Source organism: Mustelus asterias, chromosome 17 (assembly GCF_964213995.1).
Source record: "Mustelus asterias chromosome 17, sMusAst1.hap1.1, whole genome shotgun sequence".
Classification (NCBI taxonomy): Eukaryota; Metazoa; Chordata; class Chondrichthyes; order Carcharhiniformes; family Triakidae; genus Mustelus; species Mustelus asterias.
In genome coordinates, this window is record NC_135817.1 from 74,936,441 (window position 1) to 74,949,648 (window position 13,208).

Consider the following 13,208-nt stretch of genomic DNA (forward strand, 5'->3'; position numbering starts at 1 on the left):
TTCAAACTCCCACTGTTAGCATCAGCAACAGGTTAAGAACAGCACTGTTAAATGGAGAGTAATGATCCATTCACATATCCAAACAATATATTTATTATTTTAAATCAATTACGAGATGTGACCATTGCTAAGTAGACCAGCATTTATTGCCCATCCCTAATTGCGAAGGCCTTCTTGAACTACGGCAGTCCATGTGGTGTAGGTACACCCACAGTGCTGTTAGGGAAGGAGTTCCAGGATTTTGACCCAACGACAGTGAAGGAACGGAGACATATTTGCAAGTGAGTATGGTTAGTGACTTGGAGGAGAACCTCCGGGTGGTGGTGTTCTAGATATCTGCTGCCCTGGTCCTTCCACAGTCGTGGTTTTGGAAGGTTTTGCCTCAGGAGCTTTGGGGAGTTCCTCATATACCTCAGTCTCAGCCTTCTCCCTGTGTAACACCGTTATCAATTAGTTAGGAGTGTTTTTACACTAAGTCATACCATCAGGAACATAGGATGAGTTTGTAGAGACCTTTACCATCAGACAGAATGGTTTCATTCTGGCTGGATTTCAACGTAAACCACAGAGGTGACAAACCAGTTTGCAATGAATAACAGCTGATGCACTTTGATCCGGTGCAGTGACATCATTGCAATATTGTGGGCTAAACATCCCGATTCAGACACTCCCACCAGTGGTGTGAGCTTGAACTCATTCCTTTCTGCTAGGGGGAATACTGCATGTTGTGTTATTCAGCATCTTCTCTCCACTCCTGGTACGAAGTAATGTGACTCAACAGCCACAATAATCAAATTTTATTCTCTAAACAAAGAGAGCCACCTGACTGAATTCTAACAGCTGGTCGATGATCTAATCCCAAATACCTGCCTTTTCCCCATTCCCTCACAATATAAATCCACAATCTCACATTTCATAGAATTTATAATTAGTAATTCATAGAATAGAATCCCTACAGTGCAGAAGGAGGCCATTCGGCCCATTGAGTCTGTCCCGACCACCATCTCACCCAGGCCCTTTGCCCCACGTATTTACCCTAGCTAATCCACCTGACACTAAGGAGCAATTTAGCACGGCCAATCCACCTAACCCTCACATTTTTGGACAGTGGGAGGAAACCGGAGCACCTGGAGGAAACCCACGCAGTGAATTGAATTGAATTAGTAATTGAACAAGTAAAAGTACAGCACAGGGACAGGCCCTTCGGCCCTCCAAGCCCGTGTTGAGAATTGCATTAGCATCAATTGCCATTTGTGGAGGAGAGTCCAAACTTCTACCATTTTTATATGTAGAAGTGTCTCGTTAACCTCATCGTTGCAAGTCCAATGCTTGATTGGATGGGCAGCGACAGTGGGGGGTATGAGTGACAGGATCTCTAAGTTACCATTCTGCCTTCCTGACCCCATCAAGAAACATGAAATCCAACCCTCAGTATCTACTCACCATTTCCTTCCTGTCACTGACAGTATCCATTCTCAAAGAGCTCATTACCACTGGCCACCTTAATTTTCCTAATAAATCTTTTGTGTCAATTTTGATAGCCCTCGCAAGTTTCTTTTTATACTTTCTTTTTATTCTTTCATGAGATGTGGGTATCAGTGCCAAGGCCAGTTTATGGCACATATCCCTAATTGTCCTTGAATCGAGTAGCTAACTGGGCCATTTCAGAGGGCAGTTAAGAGTCAGCCGCATTGCCTCGGGGCTGAGTCACATGTAGGCCAGGCCAGGTGAGCATGGCAGATTGGTGTTGCATATTGTGCCTAGACTATTATTCCAGAGAACCAGGGTAATGCTCTGGGGACCTGGATTCAAATCCCACCATGGCAGATGGTGAAATTTAAAAGTCCAATGGTGACCATGAAACCATTGTCAATTGTTATAAAAACCCATGTGGTTCACTAATGTCCTTTAGGGAAGGAAATCTGCCGTCCTCATCTGGTCTGGCCTACATTTGACCCCAGAGCCACAGCAATGTGGTTGACTCTCAACTGCCCTCTGAAATGGCCTAACAAGCCACTCCGTTCAAGGGCAATTGGGATGGGCTGGCCAGCCACTGATGCCCATGTCCTATGAATGAATTTTTAAAAAAAGTCCTCTGTAACGTATTTATCATTTAGCCAATTATGGGTCTTTCCTTACTCTCAGGAATAAACTTCCTATCCCAATGTACTTACTATTTCTCTTTGTAGCACAGCAATTGAACGATATTCTTTTATCAACAGGGTTTAAATACAATATGTGGAGCTGGAGACATCAGATCCCGAAGTGGCTTGGCTATTCACATCTATACCTGCAACACCTCAATGGAGAATAAGTATGTGACCAAAGGGATATTTTCTATCAGACTGTTTCCCATTTATGCCTTTTACTGTGGTAAAAAAGAGATAGAAAAGTCCTTGTTTTTGTTATTTTTCTCCTGAATTGATTCTTCTTACCCATGCAACTATTGTTGCATTGATGTGGAGATGCCGATGTTGGACTGGGGTGGGCACAGTAAGAAGTCTGGCAACACCAGGTTAAGGTCCAACAGTTTTATTTGGTATCAGAAGCTTTCGGAGCTCTGCTCCTTCATCAGCTGAGTGAGTGCTCCGAAAGTTAGTGCTACCAAATAAACCTGTTGGACTTTAACCTGGTGTTGTGAGACTTCTTACTTTTGCTGCATTGAAGACCGAGGGCCCAGTAATAAGTACAGGGATGCGCCTGCACTCAGGTACCACAGCTGAGCTTCAAATAATTTACTGGTTCAGAGCCAGAAAACAAATGCATCGATCACATTCCCCCACCTGAAGGTGATGGGCAGCTAGGGCACAGGTTCTTAACTCAAAGTAAAATGAATGAACTGAGATAACTGGGTCACAGTTATAAACTTGGCAGTGCCAGTCTCCTGCCAGATTTACAAGCTCAGCCTCAAAGACATCCAAGGAATTTTGGCCCCTAGGTATTTGCTTGCTTAGCTTAATATCTCTGGGATGTGTGTTCCAATCCAAGCCAGAAAGGATGAGGGCATCAAGAATTATGTAGCAGAGTGGCTTCAAACGCAAGATCTGGATCAGTTGCTCTTCAAACAAATGAAGGAACTTGTGTCCTCCAGCTAATGTTCGCTTTAAACAGATGGTGAATATTTTATTAATCGTGCTCTCAACTTGTTCTGCAACCTTCAATGACTTATGCACACATATATCCAGGTCCCCTATTCCTGCAATCCCTCTTTAGTATTGTATCCTTTATTTTATACTGTCTTTCCACATTCTTTCTACCACTGCACACTTCTCTGCATTTCATCTGCCGCTTGTCTGCCCATTCCACCAGTTTCTCTATGCCCTCTATAAACAGGGCTATAGCATACAAGAGTAAGGAAGCGATGTTAAACCTGTATAAAACACCGAGTCGGCACTAACTGGAGCACTGTATCCAGTTCTTGGCATCACACTTTAGGAAGTATGTGAAGGTATTAGAGTGAGTGCAAGAAAGATTCACAAGAATAGTTCCAGTGATGAGCAACTTCAGTTTTGAAGTTCTACACTATCATCTTCACCATGATTCCAAATTTCATATTGCCCACAAATTTTGAAGTTCTGCTCTGTACACCAAGATATAGATTATCAATACATATCAGGGAGATACATATCTGGATAAGAATGGTTCAATTAAGCAGACGCAGCATGGATTCATGAGGGGAAAGTCGTGCTTGACGAACTTGTTGGATTTTTATGAAGATGTGACTAGTGCGGTTGACGGAGGGGAACCGGTGGATGCGGTGTTTTTGGATTTCCAAAAGGTGTTTGATAAGGTGCCTCACAAAAGGTTGCTGAAGAAGATTGGGTCACACGGAGTTGGGGGTAGGGTGTTAGCGTGGATTGGGGATTGGCTATCCGACAGGAAGCAGAGAGTCGGAATAAATGGGTGCTTTTCTGGTTGGCGGATGGTAACAAGTGGCGTGCCGCAGGGATTGGTATTGGGGCCTCAACTATTTACCATTTATATAGACGATCTGGAGGAGGGGACTGAGTGTAGGGTAACAAAGTTTGCAGACGACACAAAGATAAGTGGAAAAGTGAATCGTGTGGAGGGCGTAGAAGGTCTGCAGAGAGATTTGGACAGGCTGAGTGAGTGGGCGAGGATCTGGCAGATGGAGCATAACGTTAACAAATGCGAGGTTATTCACTTTGGAAGAAATAATAGCAAATTGGATTACTATCTAAATGGAAAGAAATTACAACATGCTGCTGTGCAGAGGGACCTGGGGGTCCTTGTGCATGAGACGCAAAAACCCAGTCTGCAGGTGCAACAAGGGATCAAGAAGGCAAATGGGATGTTGGCCTATATCGCAAGGGGGATAGAATATAAAAGCAGAGATGTCTTGCTGCATCTGTACAGGGCATTGGTGAGGCCGCAGCTGGAATACTGTGTGCAGTACTGGTCCCCTTATTTGCGGAAGGATATATTGGCCTTGGAGGGAGTGCAGAGAAGGTTCACCAGGTTGATACCAGAGATGAGGGGTGTTGATTATGAGGAGAGACTGAGCAGATTGGGTTTGTATTCGTTGGAATTTAGAAGGCTGAGGGTGGATCTTATAGAGACCTATAAGATAATGAAGGGGCTGGATAGGGTAGAGATGGAGAGATTCTTTCCACTTAGAAAGGAAACTAGAACTAGAGGGCACAGCCTCAAAATAAAGGGGGGTCAGTTTAGGACAGAGTTGAGGAGGAACTTCTTCTCTCAGAGGGTGGTGAATCTCTGGAATTCTCTGTCCACTGAAGTGGTGGAGGCTACCTCGTTGAATATGTTTAAATCACGGATAGATGGATTCCTGATCGGTAAGGGAATTAGGGGTTATAGGGATCAGGCGGGTAAGTGGAACTGATCCACTTCAGATCAGCCATGATCTTATTGAATGGCGGGGCAGGCTCGAGGGGCTAGATGGCCTACTCCTGCTCCTATTTCTTATGTTCTTATGAGAGCAGGAGTCCCAAAACCAATGCCTGGGGAACTGCATTATAAACTTTCTTCCAGTCTGAAAAACAAATCACTAATCTCTCATTCCGGTCACTCAGCCAATTTCATATTCCTGCTACTACCTCAAACAAATGAAGGAACTTGCGTCTTTCAGCTAATGTTCGCTCTAAACTGGATGATATGCAGTCAGCACACAAATTATTGTATGTGTATGGCCATCTAAAAGTTTAAAGGGTCATCGTCGCCCGCACACTCCAAAAAATGTTTAAAAAGAACATTGCTTACAGCTACAAAGGGTTTTAAACTAAATTACTCTCAGCAATCTGAACTGACACAGTGCGTTTGAGTCAACGACACAAGTAGATCCCGAACGTCTCACAGATTGGTGTTAGGATGTATATTTGCCATCTCCAGTAGTGTTAACGTTACCTGGCATTAGCTTGTTTTTGTTGAACAGGGGTTTGCTGCCAGAATACCAGCCTGAAGAACATTAAGATGTTTCATTGGTCCAACAGCTAATACAATTCTTTTGTCTTAACCTGATTTTAAACGATTGTGGACCAGTAATTGAGTATAACTTCCCACTTAATAAAATCGAAGTGTACTGTAATACTTATGTTCTGTATTTCAGGAGTTTTTATAACTCAGATGGGGATTTCCTTCTTGGTAAGTGACACCCTTTGTAAAGTCAGTTCATACACTCGGCCAGGTTATCATTGAAGGAAATGTGTCTCTCATTTAATCCAGTGGTTAAATTGACATAACATCGCCCTCAAAACTTAATATCAAAGCAACTGCATAGCCAGTCCTGCCTTCCATGAATTGGAGCCTCCTGCTGGTGAGACCAAGGAACAACATGAAAGTTATTCATGGCTGCAGCAAATGGAGTTAAATGACTGCTTTCCAGTTTTTGGGTTGTAAAAACTGAATCATAGCCAGGCAAGGTGTGCCTGCCCCATTTTAAAGTTTATTTATTAGTGTCACAAGTAGGCTGACATTAACACTGCAATGAAGTTACTGTGAAAGTCCCCCAGTCGCCACACTCTGGAATCTGTTCAGGTACAGAATTTGACATGGCCAATGCATCTAATCAGCACATCTTTTCGAACTGTGGGAAATCAGGACATCACTGCAGAAGTTCTTCAGGGTGGTGTGTAGGCCCAACGACCTTCAGCTGCTTCATCAATGACCTTTCTTCCATCATAATGTTCGCTAATGACTGCACAATGTTCAGCGCCATTCGTGACTCCTCAGATATTGAAGCAATCCGTGTCCAAATTCAGCAAGACCTGGACAATATCCCAGCTTGGGCTGACAATTGGCACTTAATATTTGCGCCACCAAGTGCCAGGGAAACCAAAGGACCCGGAGGAAACCCGCACAGACACAGGGAGAATGTGCAGACTCCGCACAGAAAAGTGACCCAAGCCGGGAATCGAACCAGGATCCCGGGCACTGTGAGGCAGCAGTGCCAACCACTGTGCCACCGTGCCATCCCATTTTGTTGAAAAGTGTGTAACTAATTTCAGAATCCAACATCAATCCTTGCCTCATCATGGGCATTTCTGAGCAATGCCCTTTCACCATTTGAACTTGGATTCATGCTTAGCCAACCAGGGAAAGTAATGATACAAGTTGGTGCAATGGTTCAGAACATTGTTCCTTCAATTGTGAAATCTGTCCTTAAACCTAAGCTGTTGCATCATTTAAAACCTCTACAGTGTCAAAGTATAGGAATAAGAATACTTTATCAAAGAAAATGGTGTCGGGAACTGTATGAGAAGATGGTGATAAGGTGACCACTGTGTGGTGACCCACTGTAATTACATGTTATATGCCTGGACACACCCCTGCTGCACCTGACCCGAGACTCCTCCCTTTCCACCTGAACGAGGTATAAAGGTGACGGTTCCTCCCCCCTGCCTCAGTCTGGGCCAGGTTAGCTACAAGGGTGTGTTCCAGTTCTTTGCGATTAAAAGCCTGTTATTTTCACTCACTCGCTGGAGTCCTCATAAATTGATGGTGCATCACAATGCTCACATTCCATTGAACTATATCACCCAAATAGAGTCTTACTAATGTAACCAAGAATACTGGCCCTCAAGTTGGTTGCGGTGATTGGAGGTCAATCATTTCAGCTCCAGGACCTCACTGCAGGAGTTCTTCAGGGTGGCGTGTAGGCCCAACCGTCTTCAGCTGCTTCATCAATGACCTTTTTTCCATCATAAGGTCAGAAGTGGTGATGTTCGCTAATGACTGCACAATGTTCAGCACCATTCGCGACTCCTCAGATGTTGAAGCAATCCGTGTCCAAATTCAGCAAGACCAGGACAATATCCCAGCTTGGGCTGACATTTGGCACTTAATATTTGTGCCACTAAGTGCCAGGCAATGACCATCACCAATGGCACAGTGGTTAGCACTGCTGCCTCACAGGGACCTGGGTTTGATTCCCGGCTTGGGTCACTGTCTGTGCGGAGTCTGCATGTTCTCCCCGTGTCTGCGTGGGTTTTCCTCCGGGTGCTCTGGTTTCCTCCCACAGTCTGAAAAGACGTGCTGGTTAGGTGCACTGACCATGCTAAATTCTCCCTCTGTGTAACCGAACAGGCGCCGGAGTGTGGCGACGAGGGGATTTTCACAGTAACTTCATTGTGGTGTTAATGTAAGCCTACTTGTGACACTAATAAATTAACTTAAACTTTAAATTTAACTATCTTGTGATCTTGTGATGACATTCAATGGAATTACCATTGCTGAATCCCCCACTACCAACATTCTGGGGGGGAGGGAGCTAGGGGGTGGGGGTGGGGGGGGGGGTGGGGGGGGGGGTGGGGGGTGGGGGGGAGGGGGGTGTGTGGGAGCGGGGTGCACTATTGACCAGGAACTGAACTGGACTAACCATATATCAAGAGCAGGTCAGAGGCTAGGAATTCTACAGAGAGTAACTCAGCTTTCCATGGTCTGACCATCTACAAGGCACAAGTCAGGAGTATGATGGAATACTCTCCCCTTGCCTGGATCTGTGCAGTTCCAGCAACACTCAAGAAGCTCAACATCATCCAGGATAAAGCAGCCTGCTTGCTTGGCACCCCATCCACCACCTTAAATATTCACTCCCCACTGCCACTGTTGAAATTGAACTGCTCTAGCAATTTAAATATTGTAGCTACAGGAGCAAGTCAAAGACTAGGAATCTTGTGGTGAGTAATTCACCTCCTGACTTCCCAAAGCCTGTCCACCATCTACAAAGCACAAGCCAAAACTGGACTACTCTCCACTTGCCCGGATGAGTGCAGCTTCAGCAACACTAAAGGAGCTCGACACCATTCAGGACAAAGCAGCACACTTGATTGCTACCCCTTCCACAAACATTCACTCCCTCTACCACCAACGCACAGTAGCAGCCGTGTGTCCCATTTACAAGATGCACTGCAGGAATTCAGCAAGGCTCCTTAGGCGGCACCTTCCAAACCCATGACCACAACCATCTAGAAGGACAAGGGCAGCCGACATATGGGAACACCACTACCTGGAAGTCCCTATCCAAACCGCTCCCCATGTTAACTGGGAAATATATTGCTGTCCCTTCACTGTCGCTGGGTCAAAATCCTGGAACTCCCTCCAAATAGCACTATGGGTGTATCTAGGCCACATGGACCGTAGTGGTTCAAGAAAGCAGCTCACCACTACCTCTCAAGGGCAATTATGGATGGGCAATAAATGCTGGCCTAGCCAGTGAAGTCTTTATTCCATGATTGAATTTTTTAAAAATGCAATTACTGTCATTACAATACATAATTACTTTATGTATGAGCATAAAAACATACTTTGGTTTAGATAATGGTGTGACGGTAATGGCCATTACAGGAAAATATACAGATTTAGATCTTCTACCTTGCTAATTTCAGAAAAATGTGCAGGGGAATAATGCACAAGAAAATGAAAATGGGGTAAGAAGGAGTGCCAGTAAAATAATAGTTCTCCAAAGCTGACAATAGGAAGCACTATATAGATATTATTTTTTAAGATTGTGGAATTTTATTGTATATCTGTTTGACTGCAGTGCCCCAAAAAGGGAACCTGTTGATTACAACAGAATTTGGCAAGATGCTGGTTGAACCCAATGAGATTTGTGTCATTCAGGTAAGCTGGAAAAAAAGCATGTTTTTGAGGGATTACATTTAATCCTGTTGTGTTAATCATCCAGTTTGATATTAATGGGCAAATATTCCTTTGTCAGCTTAACAACACAACATAATGAGAAAAGATGAGGAAAGAGTAACAGAAAATTGATGTTTGGAAAGTTATCTTTTTCAGAAAGTTTTGAAAAAAGTTGCAAGTAAAATGGTCCAGGAAGAATGAGTAGTGATATGGGCACAGTCTTGTGGTCAACAAAAGCAATTGCACAGTGTGTTTTCCAAAGAAAGTTGTCACAAAGATCTAAGGCCTGATTTTACCATCGCGTTGTGCCCGTTTTCAGGCGCCGAAACTTGGTAGAGTCGGGTGTGAGGTGAATAGCATGATCCGCGCCCGCCTCCACGCCGGTTCCCCCTTTAACCAAGGCCCGAAAATGGCCACAATCGGGCATGCATTTAAATTGACTTAATGGGCTGCATGCCCAAACTTACCGGCACTGCCCCCTTTACCACCGCATTCGCCCATCCAGAATCGGCGCGAAACAGACATGCTCCATAAAAGTCCGATTCGGGCACTCCAGTTAGTGAGGAGGTAAGTGCCGAGCGTCCGACGGCTCTCTGCCTGAGATCGGTGGGGAGGGGAAGGGGGGGTCAACTGCCACTCTGCCTGAGGTCAGTGAGGGGGAAGGGGAGTCTGCTGCCACTCTGTCTGAGATCAGTGAGGGGGAAGGGGGGTGCTGCCACTCTGCCTGAAGTCAGTGAGGGGGAAGTAGGGGGGAGGGGTCCGCTGCCACTCTGTGATCAGTGACGGGGAAGGGGGGAGTCTGCTGCCACTCTGCCTGAGGTCAGTGAGGAGGAAGGGGGAGGTCTGCTGTCACTCTGTCTGAGACCAGTGAAGGGGAAGGGGGGTTCTGCTGCCACTCTGCTTGAGGTCAGTTGTGGGGGAAGGGGGTGTCCGCTGCCACTCTGCCTGACATCGGGAGGAGGGGGAAGGGCCTGCGATCAGTCTGGGTGGCAGGGGGATGTGGGGATAAGGGGGTGCAGTAGGATTTGGAATTGCTGATATTTTTTCAGGCAGAGTGCGTTTGGGGGCGCCTCAGAACGGGACTAAAAGTCGAATCTGAAACATTCCCAGTTTCAAGTCCGCCCAGCACTTAGAATCAAAATGATAAAATAGGGTTTTCTGGTTGCATTGCGTCCAACGCAGAGTGCGTTAGAGCGGAACGGGACCGGAGAATCATGGGTGAGTGGTTTAGCGTGTTTTGCGGAAGAGCGGGAACCAGATCCGCATATTTAAATGAGCATTTAAATATGCTGAGTCCATTCGTGGCAAGATCTTTCCTGCTCCTGGGATTTTTCGACCCTTGGGCGCAGAGGTAGCCGGGTGAGAATCACTACTGGTCTCCAGAGACGAGGCGTGATATCCATGCCAGGTGACTGTCTGTGTGGAGTCTGCATGTTCTCTCCTTGTCTGCATGGGTTTCTTCCGGATGCTCCGGTTGCCTCCCACAGTCTGAAAGATATGCTGGTTAGGTGCATTGACCATGCTAAATTCTCCCTCAGTGTACCTGAACAGGCACCGGAGTGTGGCAACTGGGAGATTTTCACAGTAACTTCATTGCAGTGTTAATGTAAGCCTACTTGTGACACTAATAAATAAATACATAAATACATAAATAAATCAGTCCCATTTCTCCACTCTCATCCCATAGCCCTGCAAGTTTATTTCCCTTGAGTGCCCATCTAATTTCATTTGGGAATGATTGATTGTCTTCGTTCCCATTGTCCTCATAGCCAACAAGTTCCAGGTCGTCACCATTCACTGCACAAAAATAGCGCTTCCTCATATCCCACTGCATCACTTCCCCAAAGCCTTAAATCTTTGTCCCCGAGTCCTTATACCATCAGCTAATGGGAACAGTTTTCTTGGTTTATCATTGAATCAGAGAATCTCTACAGTGCAGAGGGAGGCCATTCAGCCCATCGAGTCTTCACCGACCACAATCCCACCTAAGCACTATTCCCCGTAACCCCACTTATTTACCCTGCTAGACCCCCTGACACTAAGGGGCAATTTAGCATGGCCAATCCACCCTAACCCGCACGTCTTTGGAGTGTGGGAGGAAACACATCAGAAGAAATCTACGAAAATTAATTTTAAAGAATTCTGAAACCAATCAATGAAAATGATGAGTTTTAACTAAACAAAAAACAAAGTAGCGTGGCTGCTGGAAATCTGAACTAAACACAGAAAATGCTGGAAATGCTCTAGGTATAGGATCATAGAATCCCTACAGTGCAGAAGGAGGCCATTTGAACCATCGAACCATCACCAACAACAATCCCACCCAGGCCCAATTTCTGTAACCCCCCCATATTTACCTTGCTAGACCCCCTGACACTAAGGGGCAATTTAACATGGCCAATCAACCCTAACCCGCACATCTTTGGACTGTGGGAGGAAACCGGAGCACCCGGAGGAAACCCACACAGACACGGGGAGAATGTGCAGACTCCACACAGACCGACACCCAAGGCCAGAACTGAACCCGGGTCCCTGGAGCTGTGAGGCAGCAGTGCTACCCGACCGTGCCACCGATCTGCCCTCACCTTACCTCGCAATTTAAAAATCACATTTAAGAAAAATCGCAAATGATCAAGACCTGTCATTACCTTGTACGCCTTGTCTACTTATCAATGTCTGACATAATCTTGAACACCTCTAACAGATCTCCCTGTAATCTCCTTTGTTTAAAGGAAAACAACCCCAAGGAGGAATATCTGTCATCATAATGGTAGAATTTGTATCTCTAAATTCATAAGGGCTAATGTTACTGCACTGCGCATGTTACACATAAACTATACCAATAACTTACAAAAGTAAAAAGGGGTATTTCACACACACTTCTGATTTTAACATCAGGAACCTGGTTGTATCCATTTGACTCAAAAAAGCATATGATACAATCTCCTTTTGTAACTTGTTCTGTTTTCACAAGGATTAATGATAAATTAAATAAAGTAGATTTATCTGCATGACATTTATATTCATAATTGCTTTGAAAAATACCCAAAGATGCCTCGAAGGTATAATAATATATTTTTGATCTTTCTTTCAGCAAGGGATGCATTTCAGTGTGCAGGTTTTTGAAGAGACAAGAGGTTACATCTTGGAGGTCTTTCAGGGCCACTTTGAGTTGCCTGATCTTGGACCAATTGGTAAAGATTTTACATTGCAAAATATTAAGCAAAGCCCATTCTCCGCAACATTGTGGCACAAAAATATGCGACAGTGACTCCTTTCATCCAACAAGCATAACGGGATTTTAGATAAAACTTGCAAATGTTGGGAATACTCAACAGTTCAGGCACCATTTGAAAGGTCATTGATCTGAAATGTTAACGCTCTTTCTCTCTCTAAAGATGCTGCCAGACCTGCTGAGCATTTCTAGTATTTTCTGCTTTTAGTTCAAATTTCCAGCATCCGAGCGACTTTAAAGTTTAAAGTTTATTTATTAGTGTCACAAGTGGGCAATGACATTACTGTGAAAATCCCCTAGTCGCCACACTCGCAGCGCCTGTTCGGGTACACTGAGGGAGAATTTAGCATGGTCAATGCACCTAACCTAACTTTGTTTTTTTGTTCAGTCAAAACTCATCATTTCCATTGGTTTCGGAATTCTTTAAAATTGATTTTCATAGATTTCTTCTGATGGGTTTCCTCCCACACTCCAAAGATGTGCGGGTTAGGTTGATTAGTCATGGTAAAGTGCCCCTTAGTGTCATTGGTGGATTAGCAGGGTAAATACATGGGGTTATAGGGATGGAGCTTGTGTGGGATTGTTGTCGGTGCAGGCTCGATGGGTCGAATGGCCTCCTGCACTGTAGGAATTCTATGATTCTATACCCTAGATTTTTCCATTTTGATGGATTGGTTAAAATCAATTTCTGACTGTCTCAAATCTTCCAGAAGCCTAATTTTCCTTTCTCCTTAATGAATCTTAAGATGAACAAATCTTGCACTAATGATACCACAAAGCCAACGTCTCCAGATTGAATCTGCACGCCCTGCACTAACAACAGGGGCAGGTGACAGAGAGCATGCCCCCAAGCTGA

General features: G+C 44.9%; 1 protein-coding gene across 1 annotated transcript in view; it reads left to right on the forward strand.

Annotated features, from left to right (window-relative positions):
* The window catches only part of hgd (homogentisate 1,2-dioxygenase), a 39,431-nt gene that overhangs the window by 16,240 nt on the left and 9,983 nt on the right, over positions 1 to 13,208 (forward strand). Inside the window, exons 6-9 of the mRNA XM_078232989.1 lie at positions 2,223 to 2,314; positions 5,588 to 5,622; positions 9,020 to 9,099; positions 12,212 to 12,311. Coding sequence (XP_078089115.1) covers positions 2,223 to 2,314; positions 5,588 to 5,622; positions 9,020 to 9,099; positions 12,212 to 12,311 — 307 coding nt within the window. The remainder of the gene's footprint in view (positions 1 to 2,222; positions 2,315 to 5,587; positions 5,623 to 9,019; positions 9,100 to 12,211; positions 12,312 to 13,208) is intronic.